Source organism: Caretta caretta, chromosome 1 (assembly GCF_965140235.1).
Source record: "Caretta caretta isolate rCarCar2 chromosome 1, rCarCar1.hap1, whole genome shotgun sequence".
Lineage (NCBI taxonomy): Eukaryota > Metazoa > Chordata > Testudines > Cheloniidae > Caretta > Caretta caretta.
The window spans coordinates 191,784,204-191,809,105 of record NC_134206.1 but is presented as its reverse complement, the minus strand read 5'-3'; the positions used below and the strand labels follow the sequence as shown (position 1 = coordinate 191,809,105).

The window sequence follows — 24,902 nt, the reverse complement described above, 5'->3', positions numbered from 1 at the left end:
AACAAATCTACCAACAGCAAAAATATCATAGTTGCTGAGTTACCTCTCCTAACTGATGATGGCCAATCTTTGAAAGAATGGATCCAGTGAAGTAAATGGAAGCTTTGCCTTAGATCTGAAGATTCTAGGATTTCAGTGCTGGTTTGGAAAAGATTCCAAAAAGTGGTGGTCTGAAGCTTAATTGAAATTTTTTATGTTGGAAATCTCATGAGATCAGGATTTTTACTGTCAGACCTCTAGTACTTCCAGGTTTTGGATGGTGGGTTAGTGGGTGGCATGCCATAGCTTGTCATCCATACTTGTGATTAATGTATCTCAGAAATAAAATTACTGGCAGTGTAAGTTAAATCACATGTACTTTGCATTTTAGATTTTTTATTTTAAAAGGAACACTGTAAAGGAAATGCGATGTATGTAGGAACAATTTGCATCAGGGGAATCCTTACCAAATACTCTCATAAAAAAGGATGTATTCTGCAATATGCTGCTGATTATTATTAACTATGGATACCATGAGACTCCTTGTATGTAATGTATTCCAGTCCTGTAGTATCCTTGCATATGAAAACGTTATCAATGAACTGCTGAGCCTGGTAATAATAATGCTGCAACATTATAACAAATAGGTAGTACCATTATTTGTTTTTTTTTTTAATATATCAGATGTATTTTATTGCTTACATTATAGTAGCAGATTGAAAACATCTGCTGTCTTGCCACTAGTCCACCAGTAACAGAAAGTCTCAGCTCACTTTCCTTCAGGCCAGTATGCTTCAAGACATGTGTACCAAGACTATAATCCAGCTGCTGAGTGTTGATACAGGGCCAGGCCTATACTCAGGAGTCTTTTAAATGGAAACAATACCTCCTTGCCAAGGATTAGAACAGTGATAAACTCCATTTGCTTTTTCTCTCTCCCCTACCTTCTTCTCCATACAGCCCCGTCCCCCATCACAATAATTAGGAAAGACCGGACATCCCGAAATAGTGTCTCTCTGTCTTGGCAAGAACCCGAGCAGCCTAACGGCATCATCTTGGACTACGAGGTCAAGTACTACGAAAAGGTGGGAGGAAAGGATTGAAGGGGAGGTGTGTGTAATGGAATCATTTCTTCTTCCCTTCACGAAAGCTGGGAGGATGCACCCATTCACTCACTCTCAGTGGCAACTAAATATTGACACTGTTCAATTTAATAATAATAGGGAGAATACGCTGAGAATCTGAAAAAAGTTGGTAAGTAGAGTTGTGCATCAAATTCATGTCAGAATGCTCCAAAATTAGTGTAGAAATTAAAACAGGTGAAATGTAAAGCAGCCTTTTTCTTCTCAGTTGTGTTTACTCAAATATATTATGTTTCAAATAAGCATGTACTAATGAGCTGGTGTTTCAGTGCAGCATAAAGAATATTTTCACAAAAGCGAATTGAGAGGGATTAGATTTCTCTGTTTAGTGTCTTGTTTACAATTTACATCACTCCAGTAATGCACTGTAAAGACTGATAGACCCATTGTGAATGACTGAATTTTGCTAATTAGGGAATAAATGAATGCATGCAAAGGAAGGAAATAAAACTAGGGAAGTGCACCACTAAATATACTTCACTTTATTTTGACAATAGTATTATATTTTAAGTGGTTGGTCGATACCTCGTATATTTTGTAAAGATAATGAAGTCTCAGGGCTTGTCCACACATGCAAATTTATCTGGAATAAAGAAGGGTGTAGATTTAAATCTGAATAACTCTTCCTGATTAACTTCATGTGTGGTCACTCTTATTCCAAAATAAGAATACCTTATTCTGAATTAGTTTAATTCAAGTGAATTAAACAAAGGGCTTGTCTCTACAAATACTTAGCTTTTGGCAAGCTGCCTACACAAGTGAATTTTTACCACTTTCCCCCATTATTGACATTGTAAAACCAACACAGCTACGGGAGGAGTACAAAATAAAGCCCCAGTTCCGCAAAGCACTTAAGCATGTGCTTGACTTTAAACATGTGAGCAGTCCCATTGTAGTCAGTGGAAAGATACAAGTGCTTAATGTTAAGCACATGCTTAAATTCTTTACTGAATTGTGGCCTAAAGGTCCAATCCTGCAAATCCTTACTTTCACAATTACTCATTCATGTAAATAGATCTTCTGAGTCAATATGTCTACTCACTTTTATTAAAAGTTTGCCACTCTAGGTCTTAAGGGTGCCCTATTTTGATGTACAAATATATAGAACCTGAGCATATATTGATATCTTCCAAACCAACTGTCTGGTTATTAAAATTATTTGGGGAGAAAATTTGCAACTTTTTCCACATGGGTAAACATATGTATATGTTACACAATGGCTGGTCATAATGACTTGCACAAACTGTTTTGAGAATGTACCCAGAAGTACCATTGATATATATGGCAACTAGGTTTTAATAGGAGTTTCACTAGATTAAGATAGATGTGCCCCCAACAGTGATATTGCCATTTGTGCAGCAGATTAATTTTAAAAAAGAAAAGATAAAGAACAAGAAAGCTGTTTGTGATCTTGAGGGTAGAGAGCAAGCTATATACAGTCGGATTTAAGTCACATTCAAATTCCAGCTCCCTCATTTTTGGGGCTAGGTCAGGTATGCGATGTGAATTTTCTGAGTGTTGGAATATTAGTGTACAGTTTAGATTCTAGATTAAGAGGAAATATTATTGCACTTATATATTGCTTTTGAAGAGGTTTCAACTTCTTTGTTCCTTATGTGTGCTACCCACAACAGTTACATAAGAATTCCTTCTAATACAGTATAAAGACTATGTATATGAAAAAAGAACATAGTCTTCACTCTCACAAATGTTGCCACTAAAAATGTTAAACTTAGCTGAAGTACCGTCAATAAAATATAGATTAAAATTGCACAATTTTCATTGCACATGAAATACTAACAGCAGCAGGATTTTCTCACCATTAAAGATGGTATCAGGTATACTATGAGGAAATGGTTATGTAGAATACACTTTGCGGGTCAAGTTTTTAATTCATCAACATACTGAGTGTTTGGTTGAAGTTCTGCCTGGCAAAGACTCTCTTTTCTTTTTGTATATTCTTGCTGCTTGTGGTGAATAGAGTGCAATATCTCTGAAGTTCTACTTCCTCCCACATGGAAGATAAACTAAGGCTTGTGTGTGGTGTAATGCTGATTTGATTACGATTAACATAAAAATTGACATATAAAACATATGTCATGTGCAGTTTACCATAAACTAAGATACTATAATATCCACCATATCACAGTTTTGAACATTTATTTACTGAGTAACATTGGGTGGTATTAATGGCTACAGCCATGACCATGTGTTCTCTTCTAAGGTGCATGGATGCATAAGGATATGTTTGCATTGCATAAAAATAACCTAAAATCATATCAAACTGACTATCCATTCAAACTAGATATACACATATCATATGGTATATGATTTTTTTGTCTGTATATTTAAACATTGAATTAAAAGCTTTATTTTGTTAAGAGGGGCAGAAGTTCCAGATAAAATGAATTACAGATTTCTTTTTCATTCTTAGTCTGAAAGCAAGTGGACCATGAGAGAGGCTTTTGTAGATAATTTTTCAGGGATAAATCTAGTCCAATTTTCACTCACAATGAGTCCTGTTTAAGACCCTGATTCTGGAAGGTACTTTATGTGAGTAGTCTTATTGATGTCAATGAGATCACTCACATGCTTAATGTTTGGTTCATGCTTCGGTACTTTTGTGAATTGGGATTTGAGTCTTTAAGGTGTGTCTACACTTCACATTAAGGTTGGGCTCACACTCGCGTTTGAAACCAAGCCCCCTTCAGTCCACACAAATCAGTTTGACTCAGGTCCTAGGGGAATAGGGGGTGGAGGGTGGATCAGAGGCCATGTCCCGCTGTGACTTGGGTCCAAGCCCTGACATTTTGCAGTGTGGACGCAGCTCAAGCCGCAGACCTGAGATAGGTCTGCGTAATGCAATATGGACATTTGTACAACTCTGAGACCTGGGCCCAGCAAATATAAAACCAGGTTTCAAATGTGGTATGGACGCTCAAGCACAGGCTTGGAAACGGCAGGACCACAAGCTTGGGTCTCACAGACCTGGGTTTACAAAGTTGTGTAAATATGCTCTACGGCAACCCTAGTTAATAGAAGTATTCACGTGAGTAAAATAAATATGCCTTGGCCCTGAGAGTATGTAGGGTAGTTTCCAAGATCAGTATTGATACTTCAGTACTCAATTTAGTACTTTCATGGGTATATATAGTACCTTCCAAACTCATGTTAATGCTCTGTGAACTTTACAGGAAATGCAAAGCTAGGTGAGTAGGCCTACTCTCAACACGCACCTGAAATTCAGTTCAGCTGGCAAAACTCAGTGAACCCAGCAGAGTTTTGCTTTGAGTTTGAAGTCTTCCAAGCAATAAAGCAACTTTTGAAACAAACTAAAAAGGAAGTTCACATGAATCTCTGTGATCGAAAGCAGTTGAGTTCCTCACAGCTTCCCATATGTATGGCTTCTGTCCAGGCTTTTCCTGAAGTGGGAACCAGCTGTCATTTTTAGGAAGCCAAAAACACTGTTTTAGCACAGCACAGCCTTAGAACTACAAACAATATAAAGCAGCAAGTGTTTAAATCATTGGACTATATGGTTACAGGTGGGTCTGAGTCATTTTCTTAGCAGAATTAACTTTTTGCAAGGTATAAAATGTGCCCAAACTCACTAAGTTGTCAATTTTTACATACAAAACACTCTGTCATAAAAATAAATAAATAAAACACTAATATAGAGATTAGTGGGGGGGGTTTCTGACACAGTGCTTTTTGTGTGTGTATATGTGTATGTATACACACAAATGTATATATACGCACATATAGATAGCTAGATATGGATATTACACATTATTCTTTGGCAAAGAGGAAAAAGAGTGGATACATCTTACCTCTCTGATTCTTACAGCCCAGAATTCACTCAGGCAAAGCCTCCACTGCCTTTAGAGTGTTTTGGCATGAGAGAGGACTGCAAGATCAGGCCCAGAATTTAAGTGCCATATAGTTCTTATTAACCTGTGTGTAAAACTAAGGTAAAGTTCCTTAGTAGTATTCTTATTGCTATAAAGGTAAAAAATGACTTGTAAAACATATAGCAGTAAAAGCTGAGCCAAAGCTATAGGACTGCAAGGCACTAAAGGTTTTAAATGGGCTTAAATTGGCTTCTAATTTGGTGCAGTTGGAGTTGCTAGGTTTTATGGGTTTTAAGTAACGTTTTTATTGTCATTTTCATGTAACAGTACAAGTGAATAGTATAGGCGAAGCGATAGCAAAATGTTAAATAAAATGTCTCATAAATAGAATATATAGTACCAGGTAAAAGAATCCCTAATGATTTGAGATTCTTGCTCATCTGCAGATCCATGATGATTTAAATTGCATGGCTGCACAAAGTTTACTTAGTTCATAATTGTTAGTACTGAAAAAACCTGACAATGCTATCCGGGTAATATTGTAGTAAATACGGTGTTGCTTTAATTGATTTGCAGTACGTTGTGTTTTAATGTAGCAGTTTTCTTTCCCCAAAGCAGGAACAAGAGACAAGTTATACTATTCTGAGAGCGAGAGGCACCAACGTTACCATCAGTGGCCTCAAACCTGATACCACCTACGTCTTCCAAATCCGAGCCCGGACAGCAGCTGGATACGGAACAAACAGCCGCAAGTTTGAGTTTGAAACCAGTCCAGATTGTATGTATTATTTCAAATGACTTTAAGTATTTTCCTGCCCAATAATGGCTAGCTTCGTTCCCTCCCTAGTTTGGTTTAGCATATGTGATTTGTAACTATTTATTATGTGTCTCTTTGGGCACTATTACTGTATAATTTTATAGTTTATCATTAAAATTGAAATATGCGGTGAGGAGTATACTGAAAATAGCACAGGTGATATTTTCTTCCATTCCCTGTCCTATCTTATTCCTGTTTCCAGAATTAATATGATCCTATGCTCGATGGCAACTCCTGCTGAGAAAGGAAGTCTGATACGGTAACAATAATGTCACAATATTCCAAGCTTGTTGCCTCACTCTGCGAACTGTAAAAAGTCTGTGCTCCAAGAGAATGAGGGTCTCATTTTTCCTCTATTCCCATAAATCAGTGCATAATTCTCCTCATCACCTTGGAGCATAGCTGCTTGCCTTAAGTAGCCATGAGGTGAATTTAGTATAATCAGGAGAGGAAGGATGGTGTTTCACTTAAACCCCAGGGCTGGATTTAGACAATCGAGGTTCTATTCCCATATCTGCCCCTAAATTTCTGTGTGACCCTTAAGCAAGTCATTTAATGCTGTGACTCAGTTTTCTCTTTTATAAGGTGGAGACAATACTTATCCACCTGACAGTTGCAATATGAGGCTGTGGTGTTTAGATGTTTAGAACTGGGAGCACTGGCTGTTGGGAGTCTGAAAGGACAGGAAACAGGAAGGGGGCGGGGTTGAGGAGGCTGAGTGAGAGTTACCGAGGGTGCAGCAGCAGCTTGGTAAAGAGGTTTCCACTTTAAAAATAAAGTCTTGTTGAAGTTTGTTTGTACCTTGCCTGGTTGTTACAACAGAGGCTTAATCATTAGCCTTTATGAAACACTTTGAGTATTTTAGATGGAGCTACCATAGAAGTACAACGTTGAGTGATTATTTTATTTGTTCCATTAGCACTGAAAGAGCTGGTCCTATCTGAAGTTAGAAAGAGCAATTTTAAAGACTTTGAGATGTTTTTAAAAGAAACCCTGAAAGTTATGGTGTCCAGTGTACCTTTCCTGATGTTTCTCCTCTAAGGAAACTTTGGGCCCAGTTTTCAAATAGAGGGTCAGTAACCTGTCCAAATATTACATTTCAATTCTAAGGGCTGGTCTACACTTAAAACGCTGTAGTGGTGCTATTATGCCGATGGCAGCGTTTCTCCTGTTGGTGTAGTTAATCCACCTCCAGGAGGGAAAGTCTATGCTGCAAAATTAAGTTGATCTAAGTTAAGGCAACATACAGCCACTGCAGTAATTTAATTGCTTTTGCATGTCCACATTACGCTTCTTGTGCTGGCGGTACACGTCCTCGCCAGGAGCACTTGCACTGATTTAACTCTTAGTGGGGGCATTGTGGGATGGATTCTGAAAGGCACTGACGCTGCATTGACCTAACTGCATCGACTTAAGTGCCGTGACTCTCATGCAGGTGGAATTAAGTCGGTGCAGTGGACAAGTTACATTGGTGGGAGCTACATTTTCATGTAGACAATTGCAGTGTTAGGTCGATGTAAGGCAGCTTACATCGACCTCACTTTGTAGTGTAAATTAAGGCTGAGAGTCAGTAGCTATGTTGAAGGGAGAACCCCTCCCGTCGACATAGCACTGTCTACACGGTGGGTTAGGTTGGTATCACTGGTTCACTCGGGGGGTGGATTTTTCACACCCCTAAACAACATAGTTATACTGATGTAAGTTTATAGTGTAGACTTGGCCTTAGATCAGTATGTAGGCACACAAGATGTACGTTTAGATGCTGATTCAGCAGAGTACTAAGTATGTATCTCACATTAAAAACAAGTTATTCCATTGAAGTCAATGCCGAATCGAGACCTTAGATACTTAGGCCCCAGTCAAGCAAACATTTATGCACATGCATAACTTTGGTCACATGAGTAATACCAGTTTACCTTTGCACACATGAATAGTCTGCAGTGAGTCACAATGAGACTCTTTGCATGAGCAAAATTACCTATTCGGGGACTTAGAATGCTCTATTTCAGTGCAGCACTCTTCCATGTTTGAAAATTGAACTGCGAATACCCCTTCATTTTTGCTTGGAAAAACACTGTGATCTGCACAACTAGAGATGGGTGTAGGGGAAAAGTAATAAATGGGCTTTATTTGAACATGAAACTTTTTGCCAAATGATTTTCTTTTCTTTTTTTAAAAAAACTGTTCCTTTTTTTTTTTTACAGTAACTTTAGAAGAAAAGTTTAGCTTGGTTTTCCTTAGCCCAGTTGTCAGTTTTTGTTTGTCATTTGTCATCTGTTATGTGGCCCTTTCAGGCAATATGGCCATTTTCCACTGATCATTTTCCAGGGTGTTTTGCCTTGCAAGTTTTGACTAGTCAGCTTACTAACGGGGTGGATTTTTTTCAGAAATGATGAATTTCAAATAGTTAAACCCCCGCCCCTCCCCCCCTCAAAAAAAAGCTTATTAAAAAAAATCCAGCTGAAAGTTTTGCAAAATAAAATTTCAGTCTGTGAATGGAATGAAAATGCTTTCAGAATGGTCACCCTTCTTGCAGAGTGCAGAGTACCTATTCCAGGCCAATCAATGCATGATATACATGGGAGCAAAGTAGTGCACAGACCTTATACTGGTCCTGTGCACAGGGGCAAATTACACCCTCTGAGCATAAAACAAACATCCAGTGTAAGAAGTTCCAAGAGAAATTAAATTGTTTTTACAGTAATGTAATAACATAATCCAATTTAATGAATTAACTCTTCTCTTGTGGGGTTGTATCCCGCACACTTTTACTCACATAAGTATCCTGACTGAAGTCATTGGCACAGTTAATGTAAGGACTACTGAAATAAGTAAACATTTGCAGGTATGAGCCCTTTATTTGTAGTTGGGGCACTAGAGAAGTTAAGCATGTGCTCGAGCGCTCTGTTAAACTGGGGCCTCTATTCTCTCTGTGTTTTATAGTGACTTTCAAAAGACATTTGTTAGAGCTACCCATCCAAATTTTAGCTCTATCACTGCCTTTGTTCACCCTAGATATTAAAGCTGACATTTTCTCTACTAGGAGCTGCAGGTGCCCACTAACTCTAAAAGTTAGATTGTTTATTTTGGTGCCTAAATATGGATGTAGGTGCCTACGCTTTGGCTTCCAGGTTTGAACATCTGGGCCAGAGACTTCCCCGCTACAGTATGCATGAAATTTTGGGGGGAAAATTTCAGCTTTCTAAATATAATCCTATCCAGCGTTCAGCCATGATTAATTTGCCATACCTGTGAATTTGGAGGTGTGTGTTGTGGGGGGAGGATTCCAAAGGCATAACACAAGATTATACCACAGATACTGTAGTGGTAAATTTTACTTATGGACTTGTAATAAGGATTGAGAGTCTGAGGTTTAAGAAGCATTCTGTTCAGAGACGACAATGTCCTAAAAATAAACACAGAAATTTAGCAAGAAGCCAAATGGTCTTGCACTTGACATGTTTGAATGTTTGAGGTATGTGAGCTGTTTTTTCACCCAGCTCTTATTCTGGGAAATAACTGAGCTCCTTGTTTTAAAATCACTTAGTTTCAAATGATTATTGTGGTGACTTTCAGCTTTTAGAATAACGGACAAACCAGGAGTACCTAGGAAAAGTCATTAATGGTAGCAATGATAAGGGGGAAAAGATCACTTCTGTTCATTTTAGGTTGTTTTTAACATGATTAAAATATATACACTTTGAAGATGCCACTGTAAGATAAATAGAAGGAAGCTGACCAATACCTTTGGAGAAAAGATGACAGGCCACAACTATAAATATATATCACCGTAATAGCTGTACATTTTATATGGGTAGATGTGAAATCTTCCCAAAGTTTGATCACAATTACTAGGCTACCAAGGCCACACAAGCCCTGTTGTATGTCTCTAATCTGTGGAACATGAGGTAGGTCATACCCATAATGCATAGTGACTTCTTTCCATGTGGAGACTGAGCCATCACTGAGGAGTTCTTCCACACTGAACCTCATAGTGAGTTGCTTCCCTGAATTCGTTTATAGATTCTTACCATCTTGGAGCTCCTTTTCTCCATTTCCCTCTGCTCAACAGCCCACAAACTTGTTGCCCCAATTCTGAAGAGGCATTTTTCCCATCCGGTTTCTTCCCAGATGTAAAATTAGGATAATAATCCCTTGCCTCACAAGGATATTATGGGGCTTAGCTCACCAAAGCCCTTTGAGATCCTCAGCTACAATATCTTATAGAAGTGTAAATAATAATGATAGATATTGACTTGCTTGGACTTCTTCCCTAAAAATGTCATCCTTCCTCGGGAATGACAATCATAGATATTAGCCATGGCAGCTTCCATAACAATAACAACAATAATTATTATCAGCAAAAACCTTTGCAAACTGGCAAGGCAATGAGGGGAAACTTTCCCTGTCTCTCCATATGTTTGTATATAATGAAGAATTACTTAAGAATAGGGCAGGAAGATGTTTTCAAAGTTCAGAACAAAGCAGTGGTTACCTAATTTATTAGCTGCCCAGGGTTTGTATGCTGTAATGTGTTTAATGCCATTTTGTTTTATTTTATTTGCATTATTTTTTAACTTTCCAGCATTCTCCATCTCCAGCGAAAATAGCCAGGTTGTAATGATTGCCATTTCAGCTGCAGTAGCAATTATTCTCCTCACAGTCGTGGTGTACGTCCTGATTGGGAGGTTAGTTCATCATCTGTCTTACACATTTACACCTATTTCCATTTTCCATCATCTGCCATGGGGACTTGATGAGCACAGTCAATCAAATGCTGTCAGGCATTAAAATAGTTGGACTTCATCTTCCCCTCGTGTGCAGCCTACCAGCTCAGAGCACTGTTGCATACTCTGTAATGAGCCTGCTAACAACAGCAGCACCAATCATATAGTAGTTGTTAAAAAATGCTACAGACACATTCTTAGGCAATTGTAGAACTAAATTGTAGGGGCCAAAAATCAACAAATCCTCTCGTTAGTCAATTTCCTTGAATTCCCTGAGAACATAGCTTGCCTCTGTAGGGTACAGAGAATGTAAATATCATTAAGCTTTCAAACAGCCATTTAATTGTTTAGGGAAACCATTTTATTCTGTTTCCATATGCAATTAGCATATAAACTTGTATATGTTTCTTCATTTTTTCTCTGTTGCTTGTAGATTCTGTGGCTATAACAAATCTAAACATGGTGCTGATGAGAAGAGGCTGCATTTTGGTAACGGACATTGTAAGTTACTGAAGACTTATAATTTCCTGTTTTACTAAGTGAATCCCAAAGACAACTGATGTTTTTCAGATTAAATAAAAAGGAAACTAATAAACTGAAATGCAATTGGGAGGAGAGATTTTTTTTTTTGTGGAGAAGAGTTCTCCCCACTAATTAATCTTTGTTTCAACCTCTTTCCTCCAGGGTCAGATTAGTAATGAACAAAATAGTGTTGGCTGTTCTCAAATGATACATATGATTCATAATATTACATTGATTAAGCTGTGCATTACTGAAATGCGAAGCATAGCTTCAACTGCCTTATTATTAACCACTGGTGAAATCTAAATAACATTTTTCCTAAGCAAAAAACAAAATCAGTGAATCCTATCTTGACCAACAAAAACAGTTTGCTTGACAAAATTGGTCTGCTAATAAACTTCCATTTGAATTAGGTTCAATTTATTGAAAGAGATTTTGGAGCAGTTTCTGAAGACAGGAAAGCCTACTAAGTGTGCTGTCATTTACAAATTTCACTGTGCTTAAAGAACATGTTCTGTGTAATGTCTTAATGCATGGAAGCCAGCTGACAAGAGTGAAGCATTTAGTTGTGCTCTCTTAGGGCTTGATCCAAAGCCTATTGAAGAGAATGGGAGTCTTTCCATTGATCTCAATAGTCTTTAGATCAGGGCCTTATTTTACAATCACCAAATAGTGATTTATAAAGATACAAGATCTTGCCTGGTCTTAGGCCTGTTTTGGACATGCTTGTAACATCTTAAAGCTAAAAGAAAAGGAGGACTTGTGGCACCTTAGAGACTAACCAATTTATTTGAGCATAAGCTTTCGTGAGCTACAGCTGCATCCGATGAAGTGAGCTGTAGCTCACGAAAGCTTATGCTCAAATAAATTGGTTAGTCTCTAAGGTGCCACAAGTCCTCCTTTTCTTTTTGCGAATACAGACTAACACGGCTGTTACTCTGAAACCCATCTTAAAGCTAATTACTCAAGTGTTTAAGATTCTGGCAGAAAAGAACGTGTTTTTTGAAGCCACAATTCATAAACAGTTTCAGTTTCTCATGCACTTAGTCCATTCTGAGAATAAGTGCATAGTCTGTTTTTAAACAGCTTCATCTACAAATGAAGGCCCCTACACAGCACTATAAAGAATATGGTATCTTGTATTTATATTGTGTAGTAAATTGCCATTTAAGGTTATTTTAGTTTATGGCTGAATGGCTTTTCTCTTTATGTACCCTTTTGCACATAGCAGTGACATTACCATCTTCGCAAGACAGTGGTTTGGTGTAGTAGGTAGTAGTATCCCAAGTAAAAATTAAATTACCTTTTCCCACAGTAGAGTTCCCTTGCACTACCTGGAAATTAGAACTGCTTCCTAATTACAGTCACAATGGGGCCTTTGATGCTTGGAAGTTCATATTATACTTTTTGTCTGGAGCCATCTCTTCTCCAATAATCGCACACACTCACGCTCTCTCTCTCTTTCTGTCTCTGCCTCCTGCCCCATTTCCTGGAACACACAGGCTGTGATATCAGATTGTTTAGTGCTGCATGTTGACAGCTAACAAACTAGGCTAAAACAATCTATATAGTTGTATGTGTCCCATAACATTAATGCTTCATCACTCAAATTTAATTAGGTTATAAAATAAAAACCACCATTAACTAAAAGTGTCATGGACAAATAACAGGTCAGGGTTTGCTCTCCCTACCCCCCCACAATGGAATGTCACAATCACTATTCTTAAACTTGTCAGTGCACTTAAATTCCTGTGGATTATACTGCTTTAAATTTGGCTTTGTCTATCTATGTACTGTGTTCTGAGTAGTGTCATGCTGATCCTGAGGATATGGTGAGAATCCAATAGGTCACGTATTCTGAGTTTTGATAAATTTACTGAGAAATATCCTAAAAGGAGTAACTGATTATACACACATATTATAGCTGTCAGGCTGTTTTTGTGTGTGTGCATGTGGCTGTTGAAACTTTATTTTTTTCTGCTATTTTACAGTCTTACTCAAAGAAACAAAAATTCTCTTGTATTAACTGCGAGAGGATAAAATAACTTCCATGGCTGTCATAAACTTTCTGCATTTTAAATACAGCAGCTGGTCTATTTCAGTCAGTTAATTCTGAATTACTTAAAAAAAAAAAAAAAAAAGCTCCAGCCATGAACTATTCCCTGTAGCCTTATTACAAATCCTATAATAGTACCTCAAAGGACAAGAAATGTTTCACCTATTCAGATCCTCTCCCCTTGCCCTCTTTAGCTAGGCCCTTTCTACCTTTTGCTACCCTTAGGGCAGTTCATGCTGGTAAAATGGAAATGTAAATTATTATGTTTGCCCAGAATGAGCTGTAAAGTAGCACAGCTTAACACATGTGCATGTGTTTATTATCTGTTTTTCATGACAGAACCCAGTTACTATACGAGCTGCCCTTAATTATTGGTGTGAAGGGATTATTCTCCTTGCCTCACCATTGACTGATCTTGGGAACCTCTGGGGTCAGCATTAAAAATCAGCAGCCAAACCCCCCATCATGCAGAAGCTTTCAACTGTTATTTTTATTGGGGGTATGAGGGAGCCTGTAACATACATTCAACTTGGACGGAAAGGAGCATTTACAAGATTTTTTTACCAACAGCAATATACGGCCAATTACTTTTTGTTTTACTTGTGAATGATTCTTTAATCATCAAACCCTTTAGGGAAACACATTCAGCATTTAATAGTATATACACACACAGCCCTTCTGTTCAGAGTATGACTCTTAGTTTGCATTGTTTTAGAGGCAATTAGCGCGGGAACTCATTTTTGTAATTTCTCTGTCAGTTCCAAGGCCAATAAATCTTCTTAAAATTGATGTTTCGTAAGCCTTGCAAGATGACATTTGTAATGCCTTAATGTTAAAATAATGCCACATTCTACCTGATGTTGGAAAGGTCTCTTTCCCTCCCCCACCCCTGTTTCCCTCTGCCTCTCCCTCTCTCTCTGCATAACCACTGCAAAGCATATTTTAAATGGAGCACAGGTCAATATTCAACACAATCTGTGGGGCCACACTTGGAAAGGATACTCCTGAGTGTGTAGGTTATTTTACTTGTTGTTAAAGAAACATCTTACTTAAATTGTACAACTGGCCCTGTATTCATTTATCAGACCCAAGCAGGAGCGGCCCATGACTAAGTGGCAGGGGAAGCAGAATAAGGCTATGGCTTTCCTCTAGTATAATTGCCAGAGGCGGGGGGAGAGAGGGAGAGAATCTGGAATGTGTTTCCCCTCCCTCCCGCCCGACTGCTGGAAAGAATAATGAGATCAACTTGTGACTTGCCCCTAAACGCCATACAGTCCCAAGCATTCATTTGATTCTACTGCTCGCCCTGGATGAACAGATAACCACAGACCAGAAAACTGCGGAAGGCAATGATATGATGATGTTGGTGTCAGCATTATTTGTCACTAAAGCTAAATAATCACAACAATCTGCCACTATCCTTATATAGTGCTAATTATTTCCACCGTGTTTAGCTTTTGTTCATGCATTGCATCTTTTAGGATGCATCCAGTTGGAAGTCTGAGGATATTCAGAGGTAAAAGGTTTGAAGTTAGTGTTCTGTAGAATCTTTTTTTTAAAGAACTCTTCATGTTGCACTGCAGTATTATCATATGCATTTGAGGCCTTCCCTCTGGGTGCTACCCCCAAAAATGTAAGTGTAAAGAAGCATCTAAAGAGAGAGAAAACTTGATGATATTGAGCTTTAATATTCAAAAAGCCACCAAGTTTATCAAGTACAGGTGAGTTTAAAAGCATCCTTTCAAACCTGATGGTATCTACATACAAATAAATGCATTAATGACATGAAAAGGTGTATTTGTTTCTGAGTTTCAAGTTCATGCCCATGTTATTAATACCTGAAATCTCAGAAACCTGCAAAAGAAGCTCATTTCACATGTTCAATCTGAGGAAGTAATGCTAAATTTTATTGCTATAGTGATTTTCTGGGTTCATATCTTGCAGTTTATTCTCTCATTTGGTTTCCTAGGAATGAGTAATTAACACCAAGTAATGTTTTTTCTCTCTCTTTTTTTTTTAAAGTAAAATTTCCAGGTCTCAGAACTTATGTAGATCCGCATACGTATGAGGACCCCAATCAGGCTGTCCATGAATTTGCCAAGGAACTAGACGCTACCAGTATATCGATTGACAAAGTTGTCGGAGCAGGTAACAGCCATAATTAATGTCAAATTAAAAGACATGAGGTGATTTCCTCAGTATATTACTCTAAATCTTTATGGCCATTTACATGAATGGATTATACCTGGACACATTCTGACAGGTATCGGCAAAGTGTAACTGTAGCGTTCTCTTTTCATAGCAAGAAGCAAACAGTTATTGAGATGAAGTTGAACAGGTTAACAAGCTGACTTTAGTGCATGCTAAAGGTTCTGGATTGCCAATTCTGGACACACACATCTGAGATTTTTCTCCAGAGCAGGCACAGCACAGACAACAATGTGATCCCTTTCCCAAAACTGCACTCCACCCGCTTTTGGAGAAAGCACCATAAAGAATTAAAGGCTAGTTCAGAGTCCGTGCCCATTCAGTCCTGAGTCTCCTTTAGAATCTGTCACCACGGGAAACAGTGTTAACTGTAAAGGTGTGTTTTGTTATATGGGCACGTGACTATTGGGACTGGACTGATACCTCCAACTTATTTCATACAGGTCACCAAACATCCATCAGACTTCTTTGACCTTTGGTCACTGGTTCGATTTTGGTCACTGGTTTGGATTTGAATTAGTGATTTAGCAGTGAAGGGTTCTCTTCCCCATAACCAATTGTCTGAGCCGTACAGATGCCCATTAATTCTGGTTTTAATAAAAACAAACAGTAAAAATGGGTGGATTTCAGAGCAAGAGTAAAAAATTACTGAATATCTCACTGAATTACATTATCCCTATTGCAATGTAGCATGTAACCCATTGTATGATAGATACTCACTGCTTCATGGAATCTCCTTCCTTAGAAGTTTTTAAGGTCAGGCTTGACAAAGCCCTGACTGGGATGATTTAATTGGGTATGGGTCCTGCTTTTGAGCAGGGGGTTGGACTAGATGACCTCCTGAGGTCCCTTCCAACCCTGATATTCTATGATTCTATGATTCTATGTACAATGACAGAACATGGTTTGTCAAATCAGAAATTTAGCATCTTAGCTTTCCCCCTAAATGAAATCATTTGTGTGAGAATCAGAATCAATTTTTAATCCATTGAAAATTACCAGATATTTTCTGACGATTGATTTTATTACTTCCTTCTGACTTTTTCCCCTAATATTTACTGTTCTCATTCAAATTTTGAGGAGATTTGAGAAAGAACAGACTTCTGTTGTATGATGAAAGCTTTGTTAGGATTTTCCTTTTTTAAGAAAAAAGCTAAGCAAGTGCATTCAGTGCACCACACCACTGCCCCTCCTGAAAGAAACGGTGTGCCTTATTATTATCATTATTATTTTATTATTATGATTATTATGATTATTATTTTGCTGCTGCCAGGGTGAGTGTGAAAAAGTCAGATTATTTTCCACAATGGTGACATTTGTGTTCCCTGGTAGTTTTAATTTTGTCCCACAAGAGTGCACTGTTCTCCATCATCTTTCAACAAAGGCAGTGTTGCAGTGTGCACACTACACACAGATGTGGTAGAGGTAACATGGGGTGGGGGACAGAAAGAGAAAGAGAGATTTAAAAAATCCAAATTCAGGAGCAAATTTTGTTTCTGTTCAGCTGCCCACAGTCATCCCAGACAACCTTAAGGTTCCTAGCGAATACATTAGGCTCCATGCACCATAGAAATCTTAAAAGCAGAAGATATTCAATTGTATGCCATATATATAGCTCATTGTTATGACTTATTTTTATTATGGTGCATATGGGATTTAACAGTAAACTCAGTTTTTAAAAAAGATATCATATGAAATTGAGGGGGAACAGATTTGATTCAGAGAAGCCTGAAAATAAATGTATTGCAAAGGAGAAGAAAGAGAGACTGTAAAAAAAAGAAAAAAGAAATTCCTTTTCTCATTCCACCCCAGTAGAAATGGCAATAAGTTTGGCCCTGAAGAGCTGCAGATCCCTTGAGATCTACACTGATCTCAGAGGAGCTAACAGATGGATGAGTTCTGTGGGGGTCTTGTGCCGCACTGCTACCTCTAGTATCCCTGGTCCCATACTAGCCTCATGGCAGCATGGCTCTAATAGAACCCCAATCCCATGAAATACCCTGGTGGGTCTTCTATTAAGCTTGCACTCCCTCCAGCCACATCCCTAGTCTCTTCTCTGTTCCCATATGTGGAGGGGAGCATTCTAGCTTTATTTTAAATGCTATTTGAGGCAATGTCTTGGTGTTTCCCTGCCTGTCAGTCACCTTCTTTACAAATGCGGGTAAGAACAGAGGAGTGAAGTGATAAAGACATTGCATTCAGAAGCAGCAGAACTGACCAGGAATTTCTTCTAAACATGAAATTAAAAAGTAGACAACAAAGTCTGAGAGGTAATCTTGACATTTTAAAATTAAATTGTTCCACAGGGCTTTAGCCATGGGACTTTAATGGGAGGAGTAGGGAAAGACACTCCTTAACCATGTTTCAGAGGAACAGCCGTGTTAGTCTGTATTCGCAAAAAGAAAAGGAGTACTTGTGGCACCTTAGAGACTAACCAATTTATTTGAGCATGAGCTTTCGTGAGCTACAGCATCACTTCATCACTCCTTAACCATGTTACTTTGAAAATATACTCCGGCATGACAAGGAAATATCTCTAGTGGAACCTCAAACAATACATAAGGGATATGAGTTAGAGGCTGAGCATCAGAAAATTCCAGTTAAGCCACCCTTGTTTCAAGTTTTTACCAGATTTGTTCCTTTATTTAAAACAGTTCAGTTATTTTTTAAGGCCCTAGTGCAGCCTTAAAAGGGGAGGTAAGCACATGGTAAGAACTTTGTTGAATGAGAATGGAGTTAAGCAAGTGCTTTGCTGAAACAGGGCCTAAGTGTTTGGGTTTCTTTTGAAGACTGCACAGACATTTAGTGTAATGTCTTATTAAACAATGCATATCTAACATGTAGAGATTATCAACTCCCTTTTCAGTACAGTTTGCAGCACATTAATAACAGTTTGCAATAAATGTCTCTGAGATTGGTGAGGTTCACAAAGTTTATGGAATTTTCAGCCTTGCTGCCTCCCCAGTCTGTGGTGGAACTGGGATGTCACTGGCCGATCCACACACAGCAGTGGAGTTTTGATTTAAAAGACACCAGAAGAAAGGCAGTAATCAATTTCACAGGCTCATCTACTATTCTTCCCCTGGGTCTAAATTCACAACAAAATGCTGATGCAGTGAACAACCAGTTTAACAGAAACATTTGGTATTCCCTGAGTTGATTTAAATCATGAATTGCCCTTCAATAATATCTATGAGCATTCTACTGACAAAGAGACATGCCAGACTGAAAGACAAAGTAATGTAGACTCTGTGCATGTGGCCTAAGTAGGGAATGATACTGAAGCATTTCAGGGAAAACCACTAGAATTCTTTCTTAAAACCTCTCTCACATTATCTCCTTTCTCAGTAGTATGCACAGCCCCATTGCCTTCTGAACTGAGATAGTGACCACTCTTATTTTCAGCTGGAATCCAGTCCATTTTTCTCAGGTGGGTACCACTAAGTGGATACAGAGCAATGGTGCATAGAAGAAAGGTGTGGTATAATTGTTTTAGTTGGCTTGTCAGTATGGGTGTTGGTTAGCTGGTCTCTCACAGTGTCCATCCTGTACTGTATGCTTAGAGACCAAAGGCTGATCCAGTTAGAACACCCCAGGAGCCTTGTTACACTCTATTCAAGGATTAACTTGTTTTTCTTGGCAGCTCAGAAAACATAACAGTGTTTACATGAAAGCCAACAAAATTGTTTTATGTAGGTAAACTCAATATTCACAGATGAAGCAGTCAGCCAAGTCGGGTCTACCATTGGTATGTGATCTGATTTTCAAAGGTGTTGAGTGCCTTGCAGCTCCTATTGGCTTCAATTAGATTTGTGAGTGCTCAGCACTTCTGAAAATCAGGTCAATAGGATTTTCAAACTGGGTCTGAAATAAGAATATTGTACTTTTATAAATAATCTTAATTCATCTTACGTCCAAATTGCATAGTTGGTGCTAAATGGTACAGAGAGATGTAGGACATCAAGTATAACCTTTCCCTTCACAAAAAAATCAAACAAACATCAAATAAACCGCTCACTCGTGACTCTGGTCAAAGATGAAGGATGGAATGCCTGAATGCCCAGCTTCTGAAACCATAAATACAAGCCCTATTGGCAGTGACCAAACAGTAGTTGTAAGAGACTAGCTTGTTATAGCTTTGCAGATCATTAAAGCATAAAGAAAAGCAAATACAAAGCTGGGACATCACAAGATTTATTGCACTTTTTTTTATTCTTGTTGTTGTTTTAAAGCCATGCTTTGGTCTTCCTCTCACAGAGTGTTCTAACAGTATTGAGCTGAGGGTAATAGCTGAACTGAAGCGCTGTTTGCTCTTAATAAAGCATACTGACAGTTTTAGCTTGCAGAGCATGGGGTGGGAGGTTAATCAGGAAGTTTTGTGGTTTCTGTAAGTTCTGGAACAGAATTTAGCACTCCACAGAACTCAGAAATGATTTAAAACAATATTTTCTCAACCTGTAGGTGGCTTTGCAATATGTAGGTAGAGATAACGTAGAGAATGTGGGTATAATCTAATGTATATTATTATTATAGTGTACACCATTGTATGTAGAAATATTTCCACACACCATTTCATTCCACCTTAATTTACTTTGATTTTTATGCTATTAATGGTATAACAAGTTCCTAGCTAGAGGACTGGATAGTACAGAGATTGGTGATGTGATACGAAGTCTTTTGCTTCTGGGTTGTTGGTTCAAATTCAATCCAGAGTAGTGCTGATGAAAAATTGTTGCCCTATGATACATGTATGTTGGCATATGTCATTTAAATTGGTGACCTCTGTTAATTTACAACGAGGCAGTCTTATATGTAAAAAAAAAAAAAACAAAGAAGTCTCATTTGGCACCATTGTTCACAATCTCAGAAGACAAGGCAACGATTTAGTGGATGTGGAGAATGACGACCCTCCTCACCCTAGAGTTGATAGCTCCAAGTTAGGGTGGAGGCACACTGATGGGTAGATGTGGAGGAACTAGCATTGTCAATCCAGCAAGCATGCTTCTCTGAGCACTAAACCTATTAAAACCAATGCACAAGATAAAGGGTGGACTTCAGAATATTTTATTCCCACACTTCTCAGTCATTTTAGTGTTCAGCAACATTGCTTACCAACTCCTTGATGTTAGAATGAATCACTGTGTTATAAAGTGCTTTTGTCGTCCATAGGTTCAGATCATCCTAATTCACATTAGATTGTTACATTGTAACTAGTAAGAAGTTAATGTATGAACAATTGCTCTTAACATGCTATATCATTCACATAAATGAACAAAATTCCTGATTAGTCTGAAAATGAACTAGTACAGATTCAAATCCATAGCTTTTGTTCCTTTCCAAGCCAAACTTTTCTACACAAGAACTTCTGACTATGATATTTAGGGGACAGCATTCCATTTAAATCTAAAGCATTTTCAGGAAGAGAGCTGACCAGGTGATTATTAATATAGAGTGGACGATAAAAAAAAAAAAAGCCCCAGGCATCTGTGGCCTATGGGAGAAAAAAGTCTTTGTAATTCCATTGTTGTCTGTTCAACAAAATGTTTTCTATATCTTTTAACTAAACCACCCGGGGGAAGTCACATGCACTTACTACCACAATCATAAACTGTAAAAGAGTGGTCACCTATATACCTAACATGCAATTTATGCATATTTATCAATTTTTGCTACATTTTTCATTGTGTTCTTTATATTGCATAGAAAAAAGATTAATATTGGAACTTTGATACTGTATGCACCGTTCATTATATTATGTGAAATATTCCTGTAAAATATTTGGATTCTAGATTACTGAGAGTCAAAATCCACTGCCATAGCAGCTTTTCTTTATGTTGTTAAAAGTGTCCTGGTTCAATTGTTTTATGGTATTTATATTCATTAAGTAGATGCAGAATTTTAGTAAAGCATGAGTGAGATTATAACCTAGCAATTTGTCCACACATTTTGTGTTTGTCAAAGTGGAACATGAAAGAATTTTTTTGGAGGGGATCCTGCATTATAAATTCGTCCTTTTTTGCTGATATGCACTGAACAAAGTTGATCCAGGAAATTATGCATAAAAATATTCAGAAAATATCTACCGTTTTCCATCTTATGATCCAAAAGCACTTTATGAAGGACTCAGTCCTGCAAACACTATCAAGTGTGGTGTTTATTGCCAAAGTAGTCTCATAGAAGTCACATTTTGAGTGTTTGCAAGATCAGGTCCTTACTGATTAATATTACAAAGGGCCTGTCTGCATGGGAAGGCTGCACAATTCGACCTTCCTTTTTTCTGGCAGATACTTCCAGGTGTCCATTCTCAAATTGTCTTATAGTGGTTTATCTTACCACTTACACTGAAATAATTAAACTGCTTTGAAATCAGCTTAACTCTATATTGGTCAGAATTATGTCCATTCAAGGTCCATGCAGATGCATCACCGCTTTGCTTATAACTATACCAGTTCAGTTTGTCCTCCTGCGGCTGTCCTACACTGCATCAGTTCACACCTGAAGTGAACTTTCTGCACTCATTGTTCTGGGGCCATCAGGGCCTGTGAAATAGCTTAGTGACATTAACACAATTTTACAGACGGAGAACTGAGGCATGGAAAAGTTAAGTGACTGCCTGAGAGTCTCATGCTTAGAACTCAGATTCCTGACCTCCAGTCTTGTGTACTAAAGATACTGCCTCAGTGACTTTTCTATAACGCTAAGCCTTTTCTCTGAAGTTCCAGCTGGAATAACTAGATTTCACGTTTTGTCTCCCCTCCACCTTGCTAGGTGAATTTGGAGAAGTGTGCAGTGGGCGCCTCAAGCTTCCTTCTAAAAAGGAAATTTCAGTGGCAATCAAAACCCTGAAAGTTGGCTACACCGAAAAGCAGAGAAGAGATTTCTTGGGGGAGGCGAGCATCATGGGGCAGTTTGACCATCCTAACATCATTCGTCTCGAGGGAGTTGTCACCAAAAGTAAGAGCACAGAGTATACACCATCTGTGGGGATGCTGAACAGTTTCAATAAACTAGCTTTTTAAAAGGCACATTCTGAGAACCCACCAGAATTGTTTTATGCAGTTGCCTTACTAGAATGTGTTCAAACTATTTCACTCCTCTAAAGTTCTAACAAGGGAAATGTGCACCTTTGCTTTGATGATTTACATTAAATTACCTCAGAAGTGGGAAACAAATACTCAGATGAGCAGGACTAGGTAAGCTTCCATTGAGGTAGCGCATGCTGGTGAAAGAAAGAGAGTGTTGTAGCTAAATTATAAACTGACAGATTATACTAACCAATTTAGCACTCCAGAGCTAATTGCTATAAAGCAGCCAACAGGCTCTTGCTGATAATCTCTTTGGAGTTATGGAGCCTGATTTCCTAAGGTCTTCTAATTGGATGCAAGCAATGGTGCATCATTTTTAATCTAAATCATTAGGCTATTATCATTAACATAGATGTAATGAACAGTCTCATGACATTTCTGAAGTCATTAATAGTAATAGTTTTAAGTACCAAATCCAAGATTTTTAAGAAACTTTGAGCGCCTCAAATTTTTGGTGCCCAACTTGAGCCCCATCTGATTTTCAGAGGGTAGGTGCTTAGTACTTTATGAAAAGGAGGCCCCTTTTCAAGATGCTTCAAGTTGGGCACTCCAAGTCAATAGTCACCTTTAAAGTCTTGACCCAGAGTTTTAAATCGGAACATTTATTTTACTAGTAATAATTTTATTGCTGCAGCTATTTCCTTTATTGCCAAACAGACGTAATTCCAAATCTGTGGCTAAAAATACATTTTCACTGATATTTATGATTTATTAAAATCATTTGTCAGATTGTGTTGATACAGACACCAGGTTGAGGTCCCACAAGTACTGCTTGAGTTAAACAAGATAAGTATGTGCTAAAGTGCTTTCCTGGATTGTGGCATTAGTCTTAAAACACTAACAAAAATAACCATCCTCAGACCATGCTGATGTTTGTGAAAGTGGTAACGGGGGAGGATGGGTACCCATGCTCCCACCCACAAGCTTGTCATGCAACCTGGAGATGTGGGGGGTGTGGGCTGTTAAGAAGCACTCTTCAGGCTTCAAAAAAGATTTATAGGTGGCAGGTGGAGAACTTCTGAGAATATGAGCAGGCTGGATGCTGTTGTACATGCCCCCACTCTTTGCTGAGCTCCCTGCTAGCCCTACAAAGCTTTTCGATTGCTGCCTTCCCATGTCCTCTCCAGCTGACTTCATCCCCTTTCTGTTCTTCCTCCGATGTTGCACATCTGTTTATGGTGAGGACACACGGGCTGAAATCCTGGCCCTTTTGAAGTCTATACCACAACTGCTATTGTTATGAGTGGGCCAGAGTTTCACCCATAATCTCTTCCTCTGGGAGGTGTCCGGTGGGGAGAGAGATAGAAAGGAGGAATGGCGCGATACAGCCACGTTTCTTTTCCTGTTACTGACAGAACTAAAGGTCAGAAGGAAGAGGCATAGAGACAGGCAGATAGGACTGGTTGCTCAGCAATCGTTGAGCAGGTGTGACTGCCTGCCGGCCAGCCCCCTAATCTCCCAGTGAGCACTGCCTTCCTGTTCCCCTCCTCCTCAGCTGTGCTATACTTTAGAGGCTTGGGGTGCTTTTCCCTGACCTCCCAGGGGAACACAGGCTCTGGTCCTGCCTTCCCTGCCCCATTCAAAATGGGTCTCCTTAGGTGGCTGCTGAAAATATTTAAAACACGCTTTAGACAAGTTCTTTCTCCCACCTGGAGGCCTTGAAACAAGAAATGAAGGAGAAAATTAGAAAGGGTAAAGAAGGGACAGATAAAAATACCACGATTGGTTTGTTTTCAGGTTGTAAAAACTAAATACAGTTACCCCAGCTGAACTTTTTGAACTGCAAATCCAATGTAAGTTCCACCTTCATGGAAAAGTCCTGTAGGAGTTAAGAGGTATGAGACCACAAGGCACCTATAGGAATTACCCTTAAAAGCCTACAGAATTTAATAGAAAATTATATCCCCACTCTAGAATTCTGTGGATTAATTTGAAAATTGTACAGAAAGATTACCCTTCCCTATTTAATTCTGTAGGAGTCAATCAATAAAACAAACCCCTGGAAGGAGCAACGTTTTGACTCTTTCAGTGAGTAGCTTTGCTTGGAGCTGGGGTGAGGAACCTCTTCCAACTTAAATTGATATAATTGGTTGTATACTTATTTTAATAAATGTTTCCGCTGTTATTGAAATTGCTTGGGAGAAGTTTTCCAAAATGTGTAAAGGTAACTCCAGAAGTTCACAACTGACTGGGACAAAGGGCTTGTCTACACAAACACATAGTTGGTGACAAGCTGGGATGTAAATCTACCCCACACAAGCCTGCCATGCACCAAGGTCTGTGTGGAGAATGCATACTCCAGGTGCCATTTCATCTACTCCTGTTTCAAAGCAGTGTAGATCAGAGCTTGCTATGCAACTCTTTGTGCATGGCAGGCTGGTGCAGGGTAGATTTGTGCTGCTTGCTGAGAACTAGGGCCTTGTACACTGGCAGCAGTGCCTAAGATATGTGTAAGCTACACACCTCAGTGAAAAGTAGGCCGCGTCCATACTGGTTTGGGGCTACATGTGGCAGT

The 24,902-nt window shown here is 38.7% G+C and overlaps 1 protein-coding gene across 3 annotated transcripts in view; it reads left to right on the top strand.

Moving 5' to 3' along the window:
- Positions 1-24,902, top strand: part of EPHA3 (EPH receptor A3) — a 311,971-nt gene that overhangs the window by 235,749 nt on the left and 51,320 nt on the right. For 2 of the 3 annotated variants that reach the window (XM_075118145.1, XM_075118150.1), the window contains exons 6-11: positions 940-1,064; positions 5,588-5,750; positions 10,375-10,477; positions 10,950-11,017; positions 15,117-15,242; positions 22,071-22,256. In XM_075118145.1, the coding sequence (XP_074974246.1) occupies positions 940-1,064; positions 5,588-5,750; positions 10,375-10,477; positions 10,950-11,017; positions 15,117-15,242; positions 22,071-22,256 (771 nt within the window). The remainder of the gene's footprint in view (positions 1-939; positions 1,065-5,587; positions 5,751-10,374; positions 10,478-10,949; positions 11,018-15,116; positions 15,243-22,070; positions 22,257-24,902) is intronic. The other variant, XM_075118146.1, reaches the window with a different exon arrangement.